This window comes from Rhagoletis pomonella, unplaced genomic scaffold (assembly GCF_013731165.1).
Source record: "Rhagoletis pomonella isolate Grant_MI unplaced genomic scaffold, Rhpom_1.0 Rhpom_scaffold_00004, whole genome shotgun sequence".
Classification (NCBI taxonomy): Eukaryota; Metazoa; Arthropoda; class Insecta; order Diptera; family Tephritidae; genus Rhagoletis; species Rhagoletis pomonella.
In genome coordinates, this window is record NW_023458558.1 from 31,880,434 (window position 1) to 31,904,088 (window position 23,655).

Below are 23,655 nucleotides of genomic sequence, written 5' to 3' on the forward strand. Positions count from 1 at the left end.
AAACAACACCTCATCTAACGCTACACCACAAATGGTATTTCTGGGTTAAATGTATGCTTTTCTTTCATTTTACAGGCGATTTCTCGGAAATTTTTGCAACTTTTATCTAAAAAGAGAATTACATTATAAAATCGAATGCATAGTCTGACTGCACCATTACTGCAACCTAAACCTTACTGCCGTTCCTAAATTGGAGCGGGTTACGTTTGTAACGTCAAGAGTGCCAGCTCGCGTTTTACCAAAAATATAGCGTGGCGTCATTTTTGATGTTTTCTCTTTTCCTCCTAAACTGTCCGCCAAACCAATATCAACACGTAACGCCCTGTCCAAAATGAAAATTCCATTTGCGTGGCGCTGGCGCTGCGTTAGGCTTTCGGCATATTTATCGTCCAATCATAGTCGCGCAAATCGTTAAAGGTGTACAAAAGGATTGGCACGAAATTGCCGATTAAGAATCGTTGTGTACGCATCGTTTGTTTACATTTTGTTGGGTAACTGAATGAATTGGTGAATAATTGCATAAAAAATACGTAAAAATTAAGATTTCATGTGTAAAATGTGTGGAAAATAGCAAAAAGCAAATAGTTGTATTGAAAATTAAACATCTAAAAGTGATTGTCTTAACTATGAAATATCACAAAATTCACAAATCAGGTTGGATCATACATAGAAAGTATGTGAGATCGTCTGTGCAAAAATAAAACTGCGCAATACCGTGAACGTACTCACGTTGTGCAGACCTACTGTGTGGTGTATTTTCCCTATAATCATCACGTAACGCTGCGTTTACATGAGCCAATTTGAGACAAGACAATTCGGATTATGTTTTAGTTGTCAAATTGTTATGTAGGGTAGGCGTACAGACAATTATAAAAACAATACATACTTCGTTTATACGTAAGCTATTTGCAAATAAAAATAATTTGCAAATACCTAGCTCACTGTTTATTCGATGGTGAAAAATTCTTTTTTAATATAGCCTGATTATAAAAAGGCAATAAGATGACCATCGAAAAAGAAAATAAACCTAATAATGGCGGCGCTTATTTGCAAATAGTAACAGCAATCAATACTTATTTGCGTGATTTAGCTATTTGCAAATAAAAAATTAACTCGGCGTTTATACAGCAAAGTTTACCATTTTGTAAATTGTTACTTGCAAATAATACGTGCTTATAAACGTAGTAAATTATAAACACAATACAGTGAATGTAACGATTAAAACACCATAATTGGATGACGAGTGTGCAGAAAGCCTTATTGTGGGATGCTTCACACGGTAGCGAACAGAGCCGATTTTGACAATTCTCAAGTAAAAGTAAACAACGCCGCAGAAACTTTAAATTCACTGAAATTTCCTAATGTGGGCATTGATGAGGACTCATTTAGTAATGTCCGAAGAGAGAGATAAAAGCTGAACTACGGGTTCAGTTATGTTACCATGTGGCCTCGGTGACTGAAGGCTGTGGAAGAAAAGGAGGGAAGCGAGGAAGATATGCACAAGGTCAAAAGGGAATAGAGTCTGCAGCAGACCTGAGAGAAGTTTAGGCTCTATGTGGCCACAGCTTATGCACATTCGCTCCCTATCCGCTAAAGTACTGTTGCATTTTCTCAGGGATTTAGGTCTAGAGGAGGTATTGTTAAGAGTGGAGGGCACAATAGACCACTAGATCGCGATGCAAACTTAATTCTATTATCTATGTGTCAATCTAAAATTTAGGTTCTAAATCATATATTTTTTTAAATTTAAAGCAATTAAAACACGTTTCCTATCTAAAAATCTAGTATTAATAGAATTTACTAATCTTACAGGTTCTTTTATCCTCTTTTGCTTTTAATTGAGAAATGTCATCGACGCCGGGAATGCACAACCTTGTAACCTTGATGCGCCAATTTGGGTCGGCAGTTAATTTTTAAGCTTGTATTAAAGAATAGATTGGAAAATGATCCGATTTTTTTCTAAGTGTAGACTATAGAACAGTATGCGTTTAAAAATATCTACGGCGCTGAATTAGAAGCTGCAACGCCAACCCAAAAACATAATTTTAATATAACACAGTAAAAAACATAAATTAATATTAATCTATTTAATAAGATTCACTATTTAAAATTTTGCGAAAATTCGCAAACTTCCTAACAACACTGTCAGTTTGCATGCACATGTTCGTTAGAACGGCGTTTTACCCCTTTCGGGGAAAATGACAGTAATGCCATCTTTCTTTTTCGAAGTTTCTATCAACGGCGTCGGCCACATGTTCGCTCGGGAGACGAGATTTTTCGCGAAATACCATTGAAATATGGTGAAAAGTGTTGTGAAATCATACAAACGTGCAAAATAAACTTATCAGTGATATTGTACAATTCAATTGAACCCAAAATTTGCATTAGGTTGCAAGAAATCTTGATAAAACAAAATTTTCAAATACGCAAAAAGAGTACGTTTTTCTCGTCTCTCTTTACAACTTTTTTCTTGGTCTTCGAATTGTCAGATTTCGTCGTGTATTGCGCTCGTTTCGTCAGCTCTTCGTGCGATTTCAGTTTTCACGAATTCGGGTCGTGTGTGTAGAAAATTGTGCGCAAAGCAAACACCGCAATAAAGAAGTTGCAAGAGAAGGAAACAACAAAAACGTGTGTGTGCCGCGAGTTTTATTTTGGACTACTTGTGTTCGCGATCCGACGCCGTAAGTATTTCTAAATTGTGCATTCAAACCCTTTTAAGAGTAGTTGAGATTGGTTAATCCACATGAAACTATAATATAGTATTTACTGATGCCAAAAACTATCTAAAATATATGTCCTAAGTGATGTGGTTTCTCTATACTCAGCTGCAGAGATGCATTTAAATGCAGTATTGCATAATATCAGGTTAGAGGTTATGGATATAATCAAATTGCACAATGTATAATTCTTGCATTAATTAGGATGTATTATAAAACATATAAGACCATGATAAAAACAGAATCATGATTTTTTATCATGCATAAGACTGTATACATATTGACTTCAAAAACTATACGTTTGCATATTCATGGATATGTAAATATTGGCTACAAAAATATTTACACAAGTTTGTTGTCCCATATATGCCAACCAATTGTATTTGAGATAAACAGTAAATCGATAATACGTACTTCTAAATGCAACTCTGAGTGGTAAATAGAAAATGTCAGTTCATTGTATTCCTTTCGCTTTCGTTTCATTTATAGTTTGACAGTGTGTACCAAACCTAACCCCACTTTTGACCATATTTTCATACAGTCTGACGTCCGTTGGAATATTACGCGAAATTTCTTAAAATTTTCTATTATTTTTTCACCGAAAAATTAGTAGAAAGCGTTAAATGCCAGTTTCGGATATAGTAAAATAAAAAAATTCGTTGCTGTAGACTTGCTGTGGAATTTCAGTTCATAAAATTTCGTTTCGTTAAGGATCCTCAATTTGAACTCGAAAGGATATGATGTCATTTGCAAAGATTGTGTATAAATTGTCTATTGTTTAATACTAGTGAATTTACATTGTTTTCTGTATATAAACAACAGTGAAGAATCCACAGTGAATTTATACATACGAAATGCGGTCGTCCATATAGGTTTCGCAATTAATTGTGCGGGTATTTGCGAAGGCCATAAGCAGTTCCTTTGACATTGTTGTTTCATCAGAATACTTGATTTAGGCTAGGTAGTCTTGGTTAGCCGTTATCCTACACAAGTGTGTATGTCGTTCCCATATTTGCAGAAATAGATTAATCTCATAGTAAACATTTCCGTTCTCTTTTTCAGTATCGACGCATTTGTTTGAACGTTTGTCTTTTTGATTGGGCAAGGAAGCAGCAAAGAGTTTCCATAACGTCTCAAAATTTCTGGGGTTAGTAACGTAACTGACGTTACCTATACTCCGGAGGCACACAATAAACGCACTTAAAGCTAACATGTCAGCAGCTAAGGAGGAAACTTCAAAACCGAGCGCCACCACCGCCACTCCAACGGTGGTCAGCTCAGCTAGCCAACCGGTAGCAGCAGCTACTACATCCTACGCTAATGTTTTGCAAAATTTGGAAACTAAAAAAGGTGCCATTGCCAAAAGTGGATCCGTTGACGTGGCAGTTGTTGATACTGACAATAAAGAAAACCAACCGAATCTAAAAACAATCAAGTCATGGAGTGAAGAGGCTGCTGCAGCTGAAGGAGCCACCGGCGGAATTGCCACTGCTATTGCTGAAACTGGTGCTACTGTGGCTGGTGAAAAGCGGGCTGCTATCACTGATGCTGGTGCGGAAAATTCTTCAGAAATCGATGATAATAATGATTTTGTACCAGTGATTTCACATCACCGACGTGATCGCAAGAAACCACGTAAGGACAAACCATTCGGTCGTGAACGTCAGGGTGGAAATGGCAATGAAAAGCTTGCTGCCGGGGGGAATGTTTCTCGTGCCGGTGGCGGCAATGGCGTTGGTGGTGAAGGCGGAAAAAATAAACGCGTAACTGGAGCAGGTGATAAAGATGGTGATAAAAAGTTTACATCACGTCCACGTCAACGCGCCGGTAGCCCACGCAAGGGCGGTGCTGTTGGTGGAGCGCTCAAGTCACCAAAAGATCGTAAAGACACTTCGCCGAGTGCAAGTGCTGAGAATACTAGTAGCGGCAATGAAGCCAAAAGTAGTGATGCCGAATCGCCGGCAGCTGCCAGCGCAACAGCTGCGCCACCACAACCGAAAAAGTACGTTGCTGCACCCCCACCGAAGGTCAATGCTTGGAAGGTAAGTGCGAATAAAAGTAATTTTTTTGTTTAAATTTTTGAATGTGTCGAAGATTGCTGCTTGGAAGAAGCATATTGGCCTATTTCCAATACCTGATAAAGAATGAATCTACAAATTTATGTGGAGTACTAAAATTGAGCTGTTGAAATGCAAAATAGTTGCATATATACAAATACTTTCCTATGTACATATTCTACTTTGCTATGTACATATTATCTATAATTATAAATACTAGCCTGTAGGTAGTTATATTGAAATCACAAAAAGTTTAACTTCTTAAGGCTAGAGTTATAACTGCGCATTAAATTTTGTGAAATTGTACCAAACTATAAAAAACTATCTATGTATGTACATACATACATATGTATGTATGTATATGAAAAAAAAGTAAACAAATGTGCGTAGAATGGAGCAAATAGCAAAAATACATAGACAGCAAAGCACTGAAAGCGAAAAGTTAAACATAATGCTGTAGTTGGTGGTTGCTGCGAATTGGAGTTATTATTATAAGTATTAATTATTTGTTGATTAGAAAGGTCCGAATGTTCTATTTTTTGGGGTTTGTTTAATACTTTTGAATTTTCTGCTTGGGCCTTTAAAATGGTACTCTCAATTACGTGCACTTTTCTGAGCACCCACGGAGTGCTATGTTTTTTAAAGTTCTTTTCGCGAAACTGGGTAAGCGGTTGTTTTTATGACATCATAAAACATAGCGAAGGGAGTTTCGCTGAGTGCTGCTGGAGTGGCAGTTCTGGTTCAAATATAAATCTAGGTCGTTCCGGTTACCAAGGCTGCAGAGTGAAATGAACGATAAGCGGTCTCAGATTAGGGTAGGTCAAGTTGATGATCAGTTGTAATTTGTATGAAGAAATGTTAAACAATAGAAAAGGCGTATAAAGTAAAAAACTCCTTGAAAGCAATTATTAGACTTGTTAAAAGCTTCAGAACTGGTTAACGCGAAATCACGTTAAAGAAAAAACCATAATATAAATGATATTATTTATTGAAACCGAAAGTTCAAACCAGTAAAGCAACAAGCGATAATTAATTTAATTTAGAACAACGAGGAATTATGCAATACTCGATCAACGGTGCGGTTAAGTTTTTCGAGCGTGGGGTAGAGGTGTCAAAGCTTATAGGCTGGTAGCCAGACCTATATGTAAATCAAAACAGGGCTGGTGGAAGTTCTTCACAGTATTATTCTTTCATATTAATTTTAAAATTTCACTAGTCATAGTATGTATTCAACTGAATGAAAGTTCATTGTAAATTATGATTGTGAAATGGCCCATCGAAAATAACAAAAATATGTTAATGTCAAGGCCAACATTTTTTATTGTGATTAAACACTGTATAAAATACAATCCATGAAGCGTATAAAGAGCACGGGAACAAAAGACAAAGTGAAAACTTACAAAATTATACACATTAAAAAAAAAAGACATCCTCGCGTATCGTATATGTATAAATAAACATCACGTACATACTACATACTTATGTACGTGTAAACATAGAACAGATGGACGCATCTCTGTCTTGCTCTTCTTCGACATTAAAACACACTCGAATGATTTGATAAAATTATAGCTGTTTCGTTTATTTTTAGTGTTCTTTTTATTTTGTTTTATTCTTTACTAAAAATAAGAAAAGGTTCGTGGCGCAGAGAAGGAAGTAAAGAGGAGGCAACATTTTAAAACAGTTTTAGGTAATTGAGCGTCATTTGCATAAATACAGCAACGGCGAACTAATTAAGAAAGATTAAAATAAAAGTTAGAAGCCTATAGATAAAGACAAAGAGGATGGTAAATTTACACGAAAATGAATTGCAGAACCAACCTGACAATGACAAAGGTGGGGGGTGAATATGTAGATGAAGAAAAGAATCAAGATAGAAATCAGGATAAATGTAAAGGAAATGATAAAAATGAAACTATAAATGAAATTATTAATATATAGATAAATATAAAGGTAAAACTAAGGATAAATAAAATTATAGTTTAAAAAACTAAAACCTAAACCTAAAAGCTCAGCTCAATTCAGCCTCACTAGTTTTATAAATAACTTATGCTATATTTCTTATTCTTTATTTATTTAGTCAATCTATGAATAATATCTGTGTTCGTATGGAAAAGTAGCTTATATCGAAAGGCTGACATTTGCAGTATGTACACGATTGCGAATGACTCGCTGGCGCTGAGCCGTTGAACAACTTTTGGCAAATAAACGTGCAAGAAATAGTTCCGCTACTAGAAAGTCAATATTCTTATTAAGTCTCAGCAAAAAATTCCTTTTCGTTTAAAGAATAAAAGGAATGCCGCATTATACTAAAGCCAACCTTTCGACATAAGCTACTTTTCCATACGAACACAGATATATTTTAACAGATTAAGAGAAAAATGGTATTTAAATGCATACATTAAATTGTATTTAGAATATTTACAAAAGATGACTTTCCAGCAGCAAATTTAGGTAGGCCTTCTTAAGTGAAGCCATTCTTAGAGGCCTACCCAAGAAGGCCTGAAAAAGTGCTTACTTGCATGCATTCTGGAAGGGCTTATACATTTACAATGTACGCGAATGCATAAATTTCTATTATTTAGCATTACAAATGTAAATATTGTCTTAACGAAATACTTCAAAGATGTATCATTTCTATAAATTAAAGAAGCAACTTTAAAATTACTCCTCCAAAAGGCCTTCTGAAGTACGTGCTATAAAAGCCTTTCCGGAAGGCGTTCTAAGGGTAGCGAAAGAAGAAGCCCTTAAATTTGTGCAACTTCATATCGAAAAAGGAGAAGGGAATGTAGAGCGGAAGACCACTCGACTCTCAGGAAGGCCTTTTGGAAGGGCTTTTAGCTTTTGAAATTATTTACTGGGTTGTCAGTGACAAATCGAGTTCCACATAATAAGAGATTAAGTTGAATTGAATAATTAATTATGTAGTTTAAAAATGGAACATTGAAGAGCTGACGCTGCGACATAAAGCTCGGAACACTTTGACGACTGCAACTTCACGACGTATCGACAGCGTCATCATTTTGTCGACAAATGTCGCCTTGAAGCCAGCTTCTTAAACATTTTGAAGACCTCAGCGACATAGCAAATAGCTGATTTTAAAGTTTGACATTTTGGTATATTTATTTCACAAATTGTGTATTTTTATTTAAGTAAATAAGAAGAACATGAACAATCAAGAATATGTGATTAATTTTGCGACAATTTAATTTTGCAGCACTACATCTACTCATTGTCGCCGGCAAAATTAGAAATAGATTTAATTTGGCGACGTCGACAATTGTAGTCCTGCAGCCAAGATGTCGTGCTGTCGTCAAAATAATTGTGTCCGTAAGAACGTGTGTATTTAAAATTTGACAGATGCTGCTTGTCGCTTGCTGTCGTCAAAGTGTTCCGGGCTTAATAAGATACAAAATTATTATATTCTTATGTAAGGATGAAAAGAAAACATTTTTAGATAACCAAGAACATAAATAAGATGTTTTTCAGTGGCTATATTTCGGTTCTACCTTACCGGTTGCTCAGGGCTGGCATCGAGTCAAACCCAGGACCAGAAACCTATACCTGCTGCACAGCACATGTTAACGGCAAAAACCCTCAGATAACTCTTGGCCTGAATCGATACCGCCTCTTAGGAAAAACATTCTTAGCAGCTTTGGATCTGTCAAAGCCGTTTGACACCGCCTGCCACTCCACGCTACTAGAAGCCATTGAAGCTTCCTCTTCCGTAGGCACTCAAACGGTGGTGGGTAAACGTATGATAGATGTCGTAATATTACGTTGTGAAAACATTGCAATGTGAATATTACCAGGTGGCAGCTAAGATGGCTGCATTAAACAGCGTAACTTAATTTGACGGCACCGTATTTATCAGCGTAATATTTGTAGCGCTAGAATTTCATACCAATTCTTTTGACCAAAGTAAAAGCATTAAATATAAATTTCTATCAATTTTGAATGAAAATGGTAGTGCTTGGACGACCGAAAAGGACGAAGTCCTAATTGACTGAAAAGCAATGAATGCCTATACAACATAAAAGCGCAAACTAAAGCTCTGTTCATCTGGCTTTATATAATAGCGCGTTTCGAGGAAATTAAAGCTTAAGTAAGCCGCCACAACAACAACGACCACATCAGCAAAACCATTGGCGCGCTTCCTCTCTTGGAAACTGGAATTTTTTCAGAAATATTTGCATTGCAAATCAAAGCAGTATATTATTATTTCACGCATTAATTTATGCGGCAGATGAAATTCCAATTTTTAACACATACACCTAAGGTCATAATAACACGTTAAAAATTAAAAAAATTATATTCTTTGCAATTGATGTCTATTTACTAGCAGACCCCGCGAACTTCGTCCCGCCCAAAGTTAATTTTTTTTCTTGAAACATTTGGTCTTACGTTTTCACTGACAATTCTTGTTCTCATTTGGTTTTGTGGTCGTCAGAAGACATATCCTCCATTCCCGTTAAATCACCTAACGAAAGCGTTATGTCCATAAAGAAGTTCTTGCGGCAAAAATGATCCGTTTTGATGGTGAATCGTGTCTGAATCTGTGTAGAATAGTTGGTGGTAATTTCAAAACTGGAGAGTATCATTCGTTCACAGAAATCCAATTTACATAGACTTATTTCATACGAAATACTGTAAGTGTCTTACAATTGTATTTGCAGGCATTCATCAAGAATTGTCTTTATACTGTTTTGTCGCTTTAAAGTAAGGACCGCAATGGTTCTGATGGTTGATTTCACCGTGGTAATTTGACTTTGAACCTTGGGGCCTCCGAATGATTTCACTTAAAGTTTTTAGCAATAACTAGGCTCCAGCGCCTCCTTGCGTATCGTTTTTTGAAATAGTATTGCCGTAATCGTTACCAATATATATCTTCAATATGAGCCAAATCGGATCATAAATGCGAGTAATAACTCGATTCCGGCGCCATCTGGCGTTTTATGTTGTGAACCTAAACTATACAGGGACCTACTTAAGCACATAAAAAAATTTCATTAAAATCGGTATGTCGTTTAGGAGGAGTTTACTCACAAACACACATACCAAAGAATTATATACAGTATTGACCATATCTATAGCACCCCTATTTCAAAGTGATACTCTTTGCCACTTGTGCTTAATTATTTTTTTTTAATTTTCACTTAAAATATAGTTCATTCTCTAACAAAACTTTGTAAAGGACTACAAAAAAAAAATAAAATCCACAAAAATTTCACCTAAATTTCAAATATTTTTTCTCAGAAGTTTAAGAATATTTTTGAGTACGCAGTTTTATAGCCCATTTAATTTTTCACCCTTATTCTAGAACCCTAATTCTCGTAACTCGTAATTTCTAGCTACGTTACGAAAGACGAAAAATCGACATGCTGTAACCCTAGCGGAAAAATGTGCAGCATTGCCAGGTATCAGTTGTTTTTCGAACTCAGCTGTATGAAGGAAAACAAGTTGGAAAGGAATTAAAAAAACACTCATGTGCTTGTTTATAGTAAAATTGATTGATTTTAAATATTTTGAGGAAAATTATAGATTCTGATGCATTTGCAGTTATAGCAGCGGAGTTAGAGCGCGCTATGGCAATGTACTCACAAAGGTATGCGGAGCTGCCGGGCATAGTAACCACCCTGCAGGGAAAGCTACTAGTTGTGAACTAGAATTCTACCGGTTTGCGTTTCAGCCGAACTAGTTCACGTTTTATCCTTTTTCAATGTTAGCGACTGGTATTTTTTAACATTGCGATGTCCTACGAGATGTCAATTGTCAGGCTATGCATCAGCATCTACTAGTATAAATACTAGAAGCATCATACCAGTTGATGAGACAGTCTGCCAATTCATGCCCCGTGAAAAGCATAAGTGTGCATTTTTGCTCGCGACGCTCCAGCAGTCACAATGGCCGACAGAGCAAAGCACTCGGGTGGTAAGCCTGAGGTCCCAGGTTCAAATCGTGGCGCAGGGAAAATTTTTTTAACTTCTATTTTTTTATTTTATTTTTATTTTTTATAAATTTATTTTTTTGTTCATGCGGATTATTGTTGTTTTTAAATTGAATAAAAAAAATAATTTTGTTTAATTTCTTTGTTTTTATAGCAATAGCATTTCTTCCTAAATGTTTTTTTGCAATGCAATTAGATTTTCAAATTTGTTATTTATTTATATAAATTGAATAAATTATTTTTACTTACATTTATTTAACTTTAAAATTCTTAACCTCCTCCAAGCGGCCTCGAGAACCTGCGATTTCAGAACCAGAACCAGTAGTCTTCAAGTGACGCCACAGCCGACATTTGTAAGAAAAGCAATTAATTGCGTTTTATTTTGGCTTTGGCAATTCAAAGGCAGATGTCGCTGATCGCCTAAGTTCTTCGAAATTGTCGAACTGGTAGGCACATACTAGTTAATGAACTAGTATTTTTTCTAACTGGTTTGGCTTTTCACTGCAGGGCATGGGCGCATCTATGTCAGCTTCTGGTTGAATTGTTGAACCACAAGCCAGAACTCCTCCTATGCCTGCAGAACTGATTCCCAATCCAGTTATTACAATAACAGCTTCTTCCAAACCATTGCAAACATGCATTTTGTTAAGTCCACCACCTGTTGCGCTTGCTTCTGCCTTCGGCCGCGCTTAGGGATTATAACTCTTACTAAGTATAATTCTCCTTTTTGCGTTGCCGGAGAAGAGGGGCTTCCGCATGTCAAAGGTGAACAATAATTCTTGTGCATATCACAGTGCGCAGAACCCACATCGAAATTTGCAAAAAAGTGCGTAGTGCAAACCGAACTTATTAATAATTTGAAACATATATTTTAAATAAAGGTTTAATCCTTTGATTACACGTGTATGTTAAAGTTTTTGGATTCTTGTTGACGTAAACACGCATTTTCTTCCATATAAAGTATGTCCGAAAATTTTTTATATGGTGGAAAATGTCCAATACTATTACATACATTTTCATTCATTTTATGGACATGGAAATTCTGAGTATGTATAAAGTTTAAAATTTGTTAAATTTTTATAATAATTTTAAGCAAAGTTTTAATTTTTAAGCAAAAGCCAAAACCGACTTCAATTCTTAAATATAAACTCAAGAGTACAGTTAATTTCTTTATGATGTAATGATCGGCTCTGAACCAAATTAGTATAGGACCACCTCTGAGGTACCACCTTTCCTTAAAAAAAAAAAAAAGAATTACAGAAATCGGTTAACGTGGGCAAAAGTTATGCGGTTAACATACATAAAACAAATACTCCGACGAATTGATAACCTTCTCCTTTTTTTGAAGCCGGTAAAAATTAATAAATATTAAACAAACAAAAGAAAAAGTCAAAAGTGGTCAAAATACCGCAACCCTATTAATTTGTAGACACAATAACACATACAAAGAGGCAACTTTTAAAAAATGTATAGAAATGGTTGGTATAAAAAGATACATATATATATATATATTACAAAAAAAAAAGTAAAAAAACAAACAAGGATGGTATCAATGGGGTTGTTTTTTGGTGTTATTGATACTCGAATTAAATTAGTTTTAACACTGCATTCTGCTGAAACGATCTGTAGAATTCTTTGAGAATCGGCAGTAAAATCAAAATTCGTATGCTTGACAACCATAACGATCTCCAAAATAATCAACTAACCAATGTTCGCACGTTTAATCTATCTTGCTGAACAAATGTTTGGTGATCTCTGATCGCAAGCTTTTACGTGAATATCGTGTTCTCTTAGAACAGTGTGCTCAGCGAAAGCTTTTCTTTTGTGCCAACATTGCTTTACAATCATTCCGCCGCTAGATGGTTGTCTCCTTCTAAAAGCTCGCAAAGCTCTTATGTTTAGAATTGTATATAATTCTTATAAATAAACACGAAAGCTAGAGACATACATTTAAAAAGACAAGACGAGAAAGAATAACAAATTCTCGCACTCGAATACGCACAAACATATTTACTCATTTACATAAATAAAGCGAATATATTTGACAATTATCATACCGTGAACTTTTCCAGCTACTGACAAGCGCAGTGCACATTCTCCACCAAATCTAATCAAATCTTAGCATAGAGTTTTATTGTAGCAAATCCCCGATTAAACTTAAGCTTATTTGGTTAAACAGATAAGTTATCAGTTACTATTTGAATACTTAAAACCATACATACATGCGAGGGGAGCTTTACAACTTTTGAGTCTAAGTAACTTTAAAGTGTCATTAATGTATTGTACCGCTTTGTTTTTGTTGTTGTAACAGCATAAAAACTCCCCAAATAGCTGTTGGGGAGTGTTGCTGGAGTGACATTCCTTGGCCAGATATATATCTAGGTCGTATTGTCCTGTGTGCCCCTAATTGCTAATATCCTTAGTGGTATAAATACCAAATTTTATGTCATTAAAATCATTGCGCTTTTAGCAATTGAGCCGTAAGCATCACCATGTGTGAGCCATTCGGGCATTGTACGAAAACGGACTATCACCAAATTCCTCACAAAGCGATGTCTACGGAGATATTTGAAGAGACGACCTGTCGCCCCCAATCGATTACTTCCTGATCTCCAATTTGGAGAAAAATCACCGGGGACGGAGATTTTCGTGTGCAGCAGGAATAAAGGCTGCAATAGACGAGCATTTGGAAGGCGGCGAATATTATGATAAATTTAAGAAGTCCATTGATCCAGTAGATGGAGATCATACATTCCCACGACAGTCGGGTCTACGTAACCGGAACGACCCAGATTTGTATCTGGCCAAGGACTGTCAGTCCAGCAACACTCCCCAAAAGCTCTTTGGGGAATCCGTATGCTGTTACAACAACAACATGGAGATCATATAGAAAATTAAAATGTTTATACATTTCTGTCAGCTATTTTAATACCTTAGTCTCAAAGCTTTTCAGCCCCCCTCGTATGTAGTACAAATGCATGCACCCTCTTTATACAATTATGTTTTTAAAATGCCTATATGAGCTAAATAACTATTTGAGTGCAATAATGTTTGCACGATTAATCTTATCAGGAAAGTGGTATGCATACTTTCATACACACACACTTATGTACAGTTGTCCACAAAATAATAAATTCAGATTTCAACCTTTGTACAAAATTATAAAAATGCTGCAAATTTTCACCAAAATCTTAAACTTTTTAATCCAAATCTTTACGGTGTTTCTTGTATAACCAGCTAAACTTTTAGAAAAAAATAATAAGCATTAAATAAACAAAGCACAAATAACTAAAACTGGTCAAAATATCGCACTCACACTATTTTGTGGACAACTGTACATACATACATATGTACATATCTACCCTCCACTAAACTTCATAAGAAGGACCTGTTATTAACTAGTTAAAATTTTACCGGTTACCAACCAGTCCTAATCGTATTCAATTTGTATTCTAAACATTCTCTAATACATTTAATTCTCTTCTTGATTGGCGCTGTAAACGCCTAGGCGATTTTGGTCAATTTATTTATGACTATATTGGTGATAAAAAAGTGTCAAATAGAATAATAAAAAATTGCCAAATAAGGCGCCATTCTTTTTAACCAAAAGAAGATTTTTTCTTTCTTTCCCATTTACTTAGCAATAAAATAAGAGCTACGTTGATAAAACAAAAGTGCATTGCCAAAATAAACTGAAAAATGTATGAAAACGTCATTTTATAAAGCTCTTTACACCTACTTTAATTTTTATAAATAAGGTCATAAAACTTAAAAAAAAAAAAAAAAAATTTTTTTTTTTTAAAAAAAAAATTAAAAAAAAAAAAAATAAAAAAAAATTTTTTTATTTTTGAAAAAAATAGTACACGCATCGAATTTCACAAAAATTTATTGAAATATTACGAAATTCCAAAAGTGCTATGTTGGCAGCTTGTGCGAAATTAAAAAAATAGGCGCCATTTGAAGAAAAAAAAAACGCCGAAAATGGCACCGTTTTCGTTACATACATAAATTATGAAGCTTCATTTGGACAGGAAATCTTATGGACTATCTGAAGACTAGTCTTCGGTAAATCCAAATTACTACAGGGTTTATACAACTGCTCTTTTTTTTAGAGAATGATTGGAGAACTGGCCACATTCTCCAATCTAAAACGTTAGAGAACGACTGGAAAAACTATCGAGAATCATAACGATCTCAACAAAAATGGGACATAGTTCTCGACTCGAGAAAAAATATGAATTCTCTAATCGAATTCTAATATTGATCTCGAATGAGATTCGAATGTAAATTTCAAACTGCTGTTTTGCTTTATTAAATAAAACACTTTGTTTGTAAAATTTGTATTAAATGTATTTGCAATAAAATAATTATGAATTGTTTGAACTTAAAGATAATTTACGATTCATTCATTTGGAATATTATTTATTTACATTTATTTGCCTTTGCGTTGTTTCTCTAATCGTTCTCGAATCGAATTGTAATGTAAATAGTCCTCTAACTTCGTCATCAACTAGAGATCGATTAGAGAATTACGCTAATTATCTAATTCCAAATTTCTCTAACGTTAGAGACTGTGTTTGCTGGGTATACTACCATCTTCTGTTGACTAAACTTATCAGCGATTGAGTTAAAATTTATGTATATAGGGTATATATGTATGTACCTTATCTCTTGATTTATGTATGTATGTATGTTTATACATGTTTCGTTTATCTGAACGAAAAAAATGCAAATAGATCTCGTACTTAAATATATTTAATATGTTGGCTTTGAGTTTTGGTAAGGCGAGCAAGCAAACTACAGGCATATACAAAAATATATGTACAGTGCCGAACAGAAGTACTGGCACAGTGAATTTTTCGCAATATATGCAATGTTCTTTATTCTAATTTATTTTCGATAATTTTGTATAAAAATATTGTTCATTCTACACCAGATAACATAATAATAAAATTTCTAAACTTTGTGCAAAACTCAGGAAGATTCATTAAATTAGCACACTAATTTGCAACTTTTTATTCTAAAAATTTTAAGTATGCAGTTTTATAGCCCATTCAAATTTAGTATAACAAAGTGCAAGTTTGAAGTCGCTAGAAAATCGCATTGATTTTTGGTAATTTTTTTTCCGCAAGTTCTTCCATACAAAGTAAATCGACAATTATTTTTTGTATGGAGAAAATGAGCAGCACCTTCCACTAAAAAAATTGCCAAAAATCAACGCGATTTTCTAGCAACTTTAAACTTGCACTTTGTTATACTAAATTTGAATCGGCTATAAAAGTGCATACTTAGATTTTTAATTTTTTTTAAATCTGAATAAAAAGTTGCAAATTAGTGTGCAAATTTAATGAATTTTCCTGAGTTTTGCCCAAAGTTTAGAGACTTTGTTATTACGTTTCTGGTGTAAAATTAACTGTATTTCTACAAAAAATTATCGAAAATAAATTAGAATAAAAAACTTTGCATATATAGCGAAAAATTCACTGTGCCAATACTTTTGTTCGTCACTGTACTTATTTCCGAAAAATTTTTATATTATGCAAGTGATGAATCGAAGAATTGTCTAAAAGAAGCTTCCCACCAAACAATTTGTGTTGCCAGCAATAAGAAAACGTGTCGCCCTCGGAAACAAATTTATTGCCGGTAATATTGCCATCGAATCGATTTCCTATTACCGGTCGCTCTAAAACGTCCGCCGAAGGCAACTCGCCTGGGCGAGTCGTTTTCTTATTACCTGAATGAGTCCTTTTCTTATCGCTTCAGGCGATTTTTGGAATAATTTTATTCTTTTTAATACTTCATTTATTTGTTTGTACCAAATTGCAACTTACAATCGGAATTAATTCATTTTCTCGCTGTGCGACTTCCTATTTTTTCAATCTTGTCCTTGGGCATAATTTGGATGCTTTTGGCCAATACTATTGACGCCATATTCATAAGTTTCGGAATTTTTGAGAACTTTTTTATTCAAAATTGACATGAACGAAGTGATGTTGCCGATTTGTCACCACAGCAATAAATCGGTGAGTCGCCAATTTGTTGCCATTGGCGATTGTTGCTTATTTCTCATGTTTTGCATGGTGGGTTTTGTTTCAAGTCTATTAAAAAATTTATGTTTATGTGTTAAAATCAAATTTTTGTTTTAACGTCAAGCTGTAACATTGTTTTTTTTTTTCAAGATTTTATTTGATCATTAGGGAGTGTTTGAAATAAATGTTGTTCTAAGTGGCATTCGAAACCCCAAAAAGTTATTTTGACACCATTAAGATCGCGAATTGGTCAGTCACTATAGAGACAAAATTCTCCGGAAAGTTTCCACCGAAATGGCAATAAAGACCTCGTTACTACTAGTGTACTACACATGTTGATTTTTATACCCGAGCGCACTTGTGCACAAGGGTACGTGTACTTCTTTTGAGCGTAGGACAATAACCACGCCTACTTTCCATATAACGGTAGTTTTCAGAAATATGAAAACTGCGATAATTTAGTAAGTACTGAAGCTTATTCACTCAAAATTTATATTTGCGATGATTTTTTGGCGAAAAATAAGAACATTATAAATTTTTGGGAAATGGATGTGGCCACGCCCACTTATGATCCACCAATTTCTCCCAAAGTTGTTGGTCTTGGCAAAATCGGACAATAATCAAGTCCACATCCCATATAACGGTGATTTAGGGGAAATACGAAATCTTCGATAAATCAGTAAATGCTAATTTATTCAAAATTGATACTCATAACAATCCCTTACCATGCAACGGTAGTTTTCGGAAATGTGAAAAACTATATTTAATACGTGCGCCGGATATTTAATGTACCGCTTCGTCTGAACTTAGACTTTTTTCTTTTTTTTTTTTCTTATTAACTCTTGCCTTGCCACGTCTTGAATTGCTGTTTTGTTCGCTGCGGAAAATACTTTATTTGTTTTTAGTTTCTATCATGAAAGCATGAACAATATTAAAAACCGGTAATTTTTAAGCAAAAAATAAAACCGACTTCAATTCTCATGTAAAAATTTAAGATTATCGTTATTTTCTTCACGATCCAATTATCGGATCTAAGCTAAATTAGCATGGGGCCACCCTTAAGGTACCACATTTCCGATTAAAAAAGAATTATCGAAATCGGTTATGCGGTAACATACATTAAAAAAATATATATTTTCTGACGAATTGATAAACTGCCCCTTTTTGTAAAGTCGGTTAAAACTAACAAAAAATTTTTAAGTTGAAAAACATTGTGAATATTTAAAAAAAAAAAACATGTGAGCACTATGTACCAGCGGTCGTAACGGTTATGATCTTTATAATAAAAATCATAATTTAACCATTAAAATTGGATTCACATTTTTCGGATAAAATTTAAAGTGTGTAGGGAAAAGCGTATATGGTATGTCTTGGGTTATAGTTACTCACTTATATATAAATTATAAAACTTGCTTATAAAGTCGTTATGTATCGATTAGGGTGTTCGATTACTCGATTTTTTTTTAAAACCGGTTTTAGAGTTATTTGAAAAATTAATAAAAAAACCGGATAAACCGGCTTTATTTTACATAGCTTTCTTACAGTTAAATGTTTATGTTAGTTTGTAGTCATGACCAAAATTTATTATAAAACTATTAACAGTAAAGAGAGAAAAGAATAAGGCCAAATAAGTTCAAAAGCTCTTGCCGCTGTTGCCGAGTGCTTAGGCCCGCCTACTGCCATTCGGGTGATTGATTGTTACATTTCTGATCGCAGCAACATCAAAAAAGTTTTTTCAAACAGCGGTCGCCCCTGGTAAACCCCTGAGTGTACTTTTTAAATTAAAAGCTTAGTGATCTCCATTTGTGCCACAACATCAAGAGGCAGAACCCGAATTGGAGGAGAAGCTCGGCCAAACAAGTGGAAAGCGTTTAAGCGCTAAGCATTCATTTATCGGAATTAAATATGATATACATATGATGATGCACATATGACCTCAAAACTTCAAAGCCACATTAAAAAAATAATTCGACGTGACCCAAGAAAAATGAAGACATCTTCGTAGCCAGGAGGCCGAAACACACCAAATACACTTTTTGTTGTTTTACCGTGTAATCGTTGTTTTTGGATTTAATTTTTTTTAGTACAACAACCGTATTTTTTTAATTTTGTCGATTGTAGTTACCATAACCGCTATTCTAAAATTTTTTAGATCATAAAATATTCAACACGGCCGTAAAAACGCAGTCTCCATTATAACGGTTAAAAATGATCGAAAGGTTTGTTTCGGTTTAAGTGGAGAAATTAAGCGCTTAGCCAGATCAGCTCGTTATGATGAACGCTGTAGACGGAGACTGAGAGATTCACCGTTAAAAAAGAAAAACTACTACCTTAAAATGACCACTATAATTCTAAACAAATTTCTGAAAATAAAGTCACAACGTATCATTCATGAACTTTAAAAATGTCTGGCCATTACCACGTCCAGCTCTGAAAGTGTCTTATACCACGTTCTCACCGACATCGAAAACATGTTTTCGTTGCTAAAACTGGTTTTCGACCAAAACTTGTGTTTTCGTCCCTGTAAAAGCTGTCAAACAAAAATCAGTTTTCGCTGAAAACTACTTGAAAACACAATTTTTTTTTTCGATTATTCATCGAAGTGGAAGTCATATTTTATCATCTTTAATGTGCCAGTTCGGATTTATTGTTAATTGGCTGCTCAAATTAAAATAAGAATAAAAGAAAAAGATTGCTTATGAGAAGAAACTTGAAGAAAAGTATTTTGGTTTTTTTTTTTTTTGTATAGCAAAACTGTAAACGAAGTATGTAAGAAATGTCAACGAAAACACTAACAGCCGGTGTAAACAGCCTTCAGGCCACAATTCCAAAACTCGTTATTCACTTCCTACTAACCTTTGCGTAATCATTCCGGCTGCATTTAACAAATATGTATACTTATTTTTTATACTGACACGTTACATACATGCATACATATGTATATGAGAACGAAATACAGGTAACAAGGCTTTCCTTTGGCTACGTGACTCTCGGTGTCACACCCTCAACGCTGAACACTTATCGCCGTGTACTTGAATACAATTAGAACTAATTAGCCGTAGCATCCAGTTTGCCAGTTTGTTTTGATGTTATTTTTGTATTTCTACTCGCAAAATTTGTCGACGTGACTACGCTCATTTTCTCGGTGCGGCTTAAGGTCCTTGTACCGCTTATATGTACATACATATGTACATATTTTTATTAAAGTATAATAGCTGTATAAAAAGCGGCACTCATACAAACGTACTCGCATTTGAATGCATGCATCTGTTGACTTTAATTGAAATTGACTGGTGAATCTCATTTTCTATTTATTTATTTTTAGCACAATCGTCGCAGATCATCATTTATTTATCTTATTGTACGATTTTAATATTTCCCTGTTTTCATTCTCAAAGAAATTGATAATAATGCACTTTGACTCTTTCACACTTTTTTCTTGTAAGTGTAGTGAAAGTGAAATTTTTCAGCAAGCGGAATTTTGAATCGAAAATATACATATTATGGTTGTTTCTTTTTTTGTTTATTTAATATTTATTATCTTTTTATGAAAGTGCAGCTCATTATCTAACAAAAACCATATAAGTTCATATTTTAAACTTTGTGCGAAAGTTATAAAGTCTGCAAAGTTGCATCTAAATTTTAAACGTTTTTTTTCGAAAAACAACGCTATACTTTAGCAACTTCAAACTTGACCTTAATTTACTAGAATTTAACGAGCAACATACTCAAAATCTGTTTAAAATTTTGAAAATGCAATTTTTATCATTTTTGTACAAGGGTTGAAATAGAACTCTTATTGGTTTTGTAGATAATGAGCTGTACTTTTATTAAAAAAAAAATAAATATTAAATAAACAAAAGAAAAATAGGTTAGGTTTTGTTTTCTGGCCGTTTATTGTAAACTTTCGATTGTTTACCCTCGGCCTAGAGGGAGAAATGTCAAAAAGGGAGCAAGAATGTAAAAAAGTAGAAATTTTGCAAGAAAAACGTAAACAAGTTGCACAAGTGTGACAGGGAGCCGTCCCACCAGACACAACTTTAAATATTGGGCGCGTTCATAAGACGTGGCTGTTTAGCTCATCTGCTACGAAAGTGTTGGCAACTCTTGAACCCAACAATTACGTCTTAGAAACGGCTTGATGAATATGCTGCCAAATGAACAGCTGATAAATGTAAACACGTAAGTCTCGTAAGTCTCTCCGATCAGCTGTTTATGCTAAGTCCAACACGTTGAGTAAAGGTAGCGATAAAGTTTTCCGCTGGAAAAAATGGCGGAAAGTTGCCAACTGTAGAGCTGAGCAGAACTACTCAACTGTGCGTTTCTAAGACAAATAGCCAAAAGCTACGCAACAGCTACGTCTTATGAACGCGCCCATTATTTAAATTTCTATGAAGGTGGCGTGTGGTGTAGTCCTTATTATTTTCTTTATTAAATGGATATGTATTGATCAACTGATAATTTCCAAATCCAAAAATCAATGAAAATCCTTAACTTTAGGTATTTTTCTTGAAATCAGAAGCGCCACAATTTTTTTAATGTGAGTTCAAAATCAGCGTAGTCGTTTTAAATGTTAGAATGTTAGCGATCTTTGTCAAAAATTTTAAATCAATGGTTTTTACACTTGCCTAATTATCTGGTTATGTGATTATATTTTTATTTAGTTCCGAACAATAAAATAATCTAGAAGATAGTAACCTTATAATCAAACCGGTGTGAATACTCATCATCTTATTATTGGTTTTGTACTTCGAAATTCGCGGGTGGACTCGAAATAATCGATAAGTACTCGCCTTTGTACTCCACAAGTACGTGCATACATATGTCGCGGCAATCCGTGCCATGGTAGAATTCAAGTTATTAACTAAAACTTCAACTAAAAGTTATCATAACGCCATAAAACTATGCATACCGAAAACTTTTTTTTCCATATATTCTAGTGTATGTCCATCTAAAATCACAGCTTTTCATTCAAATGGCTGATTTTTTTTTTTTATCTCTCTTGGAGAAACTGTTGCCACTTCTATTATTTGTAATAAGTACACGACTAATGTCAGAATTTTTACATATACTTAAACTTCCCAGTACATTTTATATTAATTTGGTGGAGGCATGGGCAGCAAAACTCCATAAGCAAGTCGAATCTGAACTTTCGGTCGGACACTTTGGTTATTTCACTCTTCAACGAACTCTGGAAACACCGCAAAATACTAGTTTTCTTAACTTCTCTGACACGAAAACTTCTCTTCTTAGCAGTGTACTTACCTCACCTTTTCTGAAAAAAAAAACGGGTAATAGTGAAATAGTGACTTGCGAAACTCTAAAGGTCTGATTATGCATACTTCGCATAACTTCGCACAACCATTTATACCAGTGCAATAAAATTGTAACTTAAGAGAATGTGAAGGAAAATCTAAACTAAACAGATCGCTAAGTTTTTAAAAGTTCTGCTAATTTCTGGGTAATGGAATACATACAAAGATCGTACGAAATTACGATATTCTGCCGAAATCTGTTATGCGAAGTTAAGCGAATCATGCATAATCAGACCATAACGCAAATACTTGCAAAATCTCATATTTCTTAGTTACGGTACTCGTATTTTTAAAGATATCAAAATGCAAATGCGTTTTTCCTTTTAACCGGCTTCAAAAAAAAGGAGGAGGTTACCAGTATATATATATGTATACATATATATATAAAGGTCCCATACTAATTTTGTTTAGATATCCGATAATTGGATCGCGAAGAAGTTAACTATAATCTTAAATTTTTATATGAGAATTGTGGTCGGTTTTGTTTTTTGCTTAAAAATTACTTGTTGTTAACTCAACTCTTAATTTGCTTTGACAACACGGAACAGCTGATGGTTGGAGAAAAGTGTTACATACTTGCAGAGGAGTCCGATTGTTTGTGCACCCGCTTTCATCGCTTCCTAGCGCACCCAGTTAAATTATTGAATAATTCAGTCAAAATAAATACGTATAACAAGACTTTTTGTTCTTAATATTGAGTAAGCTAAAGCTCAATATTGACACATGTTTTCTTTATTGTATATTTTAAAATTTTTCTTTGTTTTCTTTTGTAAAGTGTGTGCTGTTATTTATTCCTCATTTGTGCTCTTTTTATGCACTTATGCAAATATGTACTATGTATACTGTGTATGTCATATGCAGGCATGGGCAGAGAGTTAGCAGGTGCTAAAAGAGCGTAAGCGTTGAGTGTACATATACAAGCGAGAGCGCAGCGATGAGAACACGACAGCATGCAAAATGAATTAGGTACACTAACACATGCTCACTTTTAGCTCACGCTTGTTTGTGGTAGTGCCCACCTCTGGTCATATGCATGCAGTTAATTGCATTCCCATTTTTTTAAATTTGATATACTTACATACGTACATTTCCATGTTCATTCTTTCTGCGTATACATATGAACATAAGAAAGTAGCCGGCCTTTGACCTCTGAAAAGTCTCTCAACACTATGAAGAATATGAAGTAGAAAAGAATAAGGTGGATCAAATTGGAAGAAGTGGATGTAAAACGTATGCCTTCAATGCATACACTAAGAAAAAGAAACATGATTTTTTTTTAGTATTTTTTTCCATGTTAGCGATTTGAAATTGTTGAAAAAGAGTATTTTTTAAAGAAACTCGTTTTCAGTAAGAAATATACTTTGTTTGAATGACTGCGAGAAATGTAATTCAAACTCATGGTGGAACTATATCCGTTAAAATAATAAGACCCATATATATTTTAAAAAAAAAATAAATTCTACAAAATAAAAGAAAATACAAATAATAAAAAGAAATTGAGTTAGAACTAATGAATATAGTGCTTGTCATAACTTTACGACACTCACATATTGACAAGATTTGACCATTTATCTTAATATTTTTTAATTA

The 23,655-nt window shown here is 34.2% G+C and overlaps 1 protein-coding gene across 2 annotated transcripts in view; it reads left to right on the forward strand.

Moving 5' to 3' along the window:
* Positions 1-2,225: 2,225 nt before the first annotated feature.
* The window catches only part of LOC118737456 (la-related protein 1), a 62,976-nt gene continuing 41,546 nt past the window's right edge, over positions 2,226-23,655 (forward strand). Inside the window, exons 1-2 of one of the 2 annotated variants that reach the window (XM_036467959.1) lie at positions 2,226-2,681; positions 3,780-4,759. In XM_036467959.1, coding sequence (XP_036323852.1) covers positions 3,929-4,759 — 831 coding nt within the window. In that variant the 5' untranslated portion in view covers positions 2,226-2,681; positions 3,780-3,928. Of the gene's footprint in view, positions 2,682-3,241; positions 3,709-3,779; positions 4,760-23,655 lie in introns of those variants that run through there. The other variant, XM_036467960.1, reaches the window with a different exon arrangement.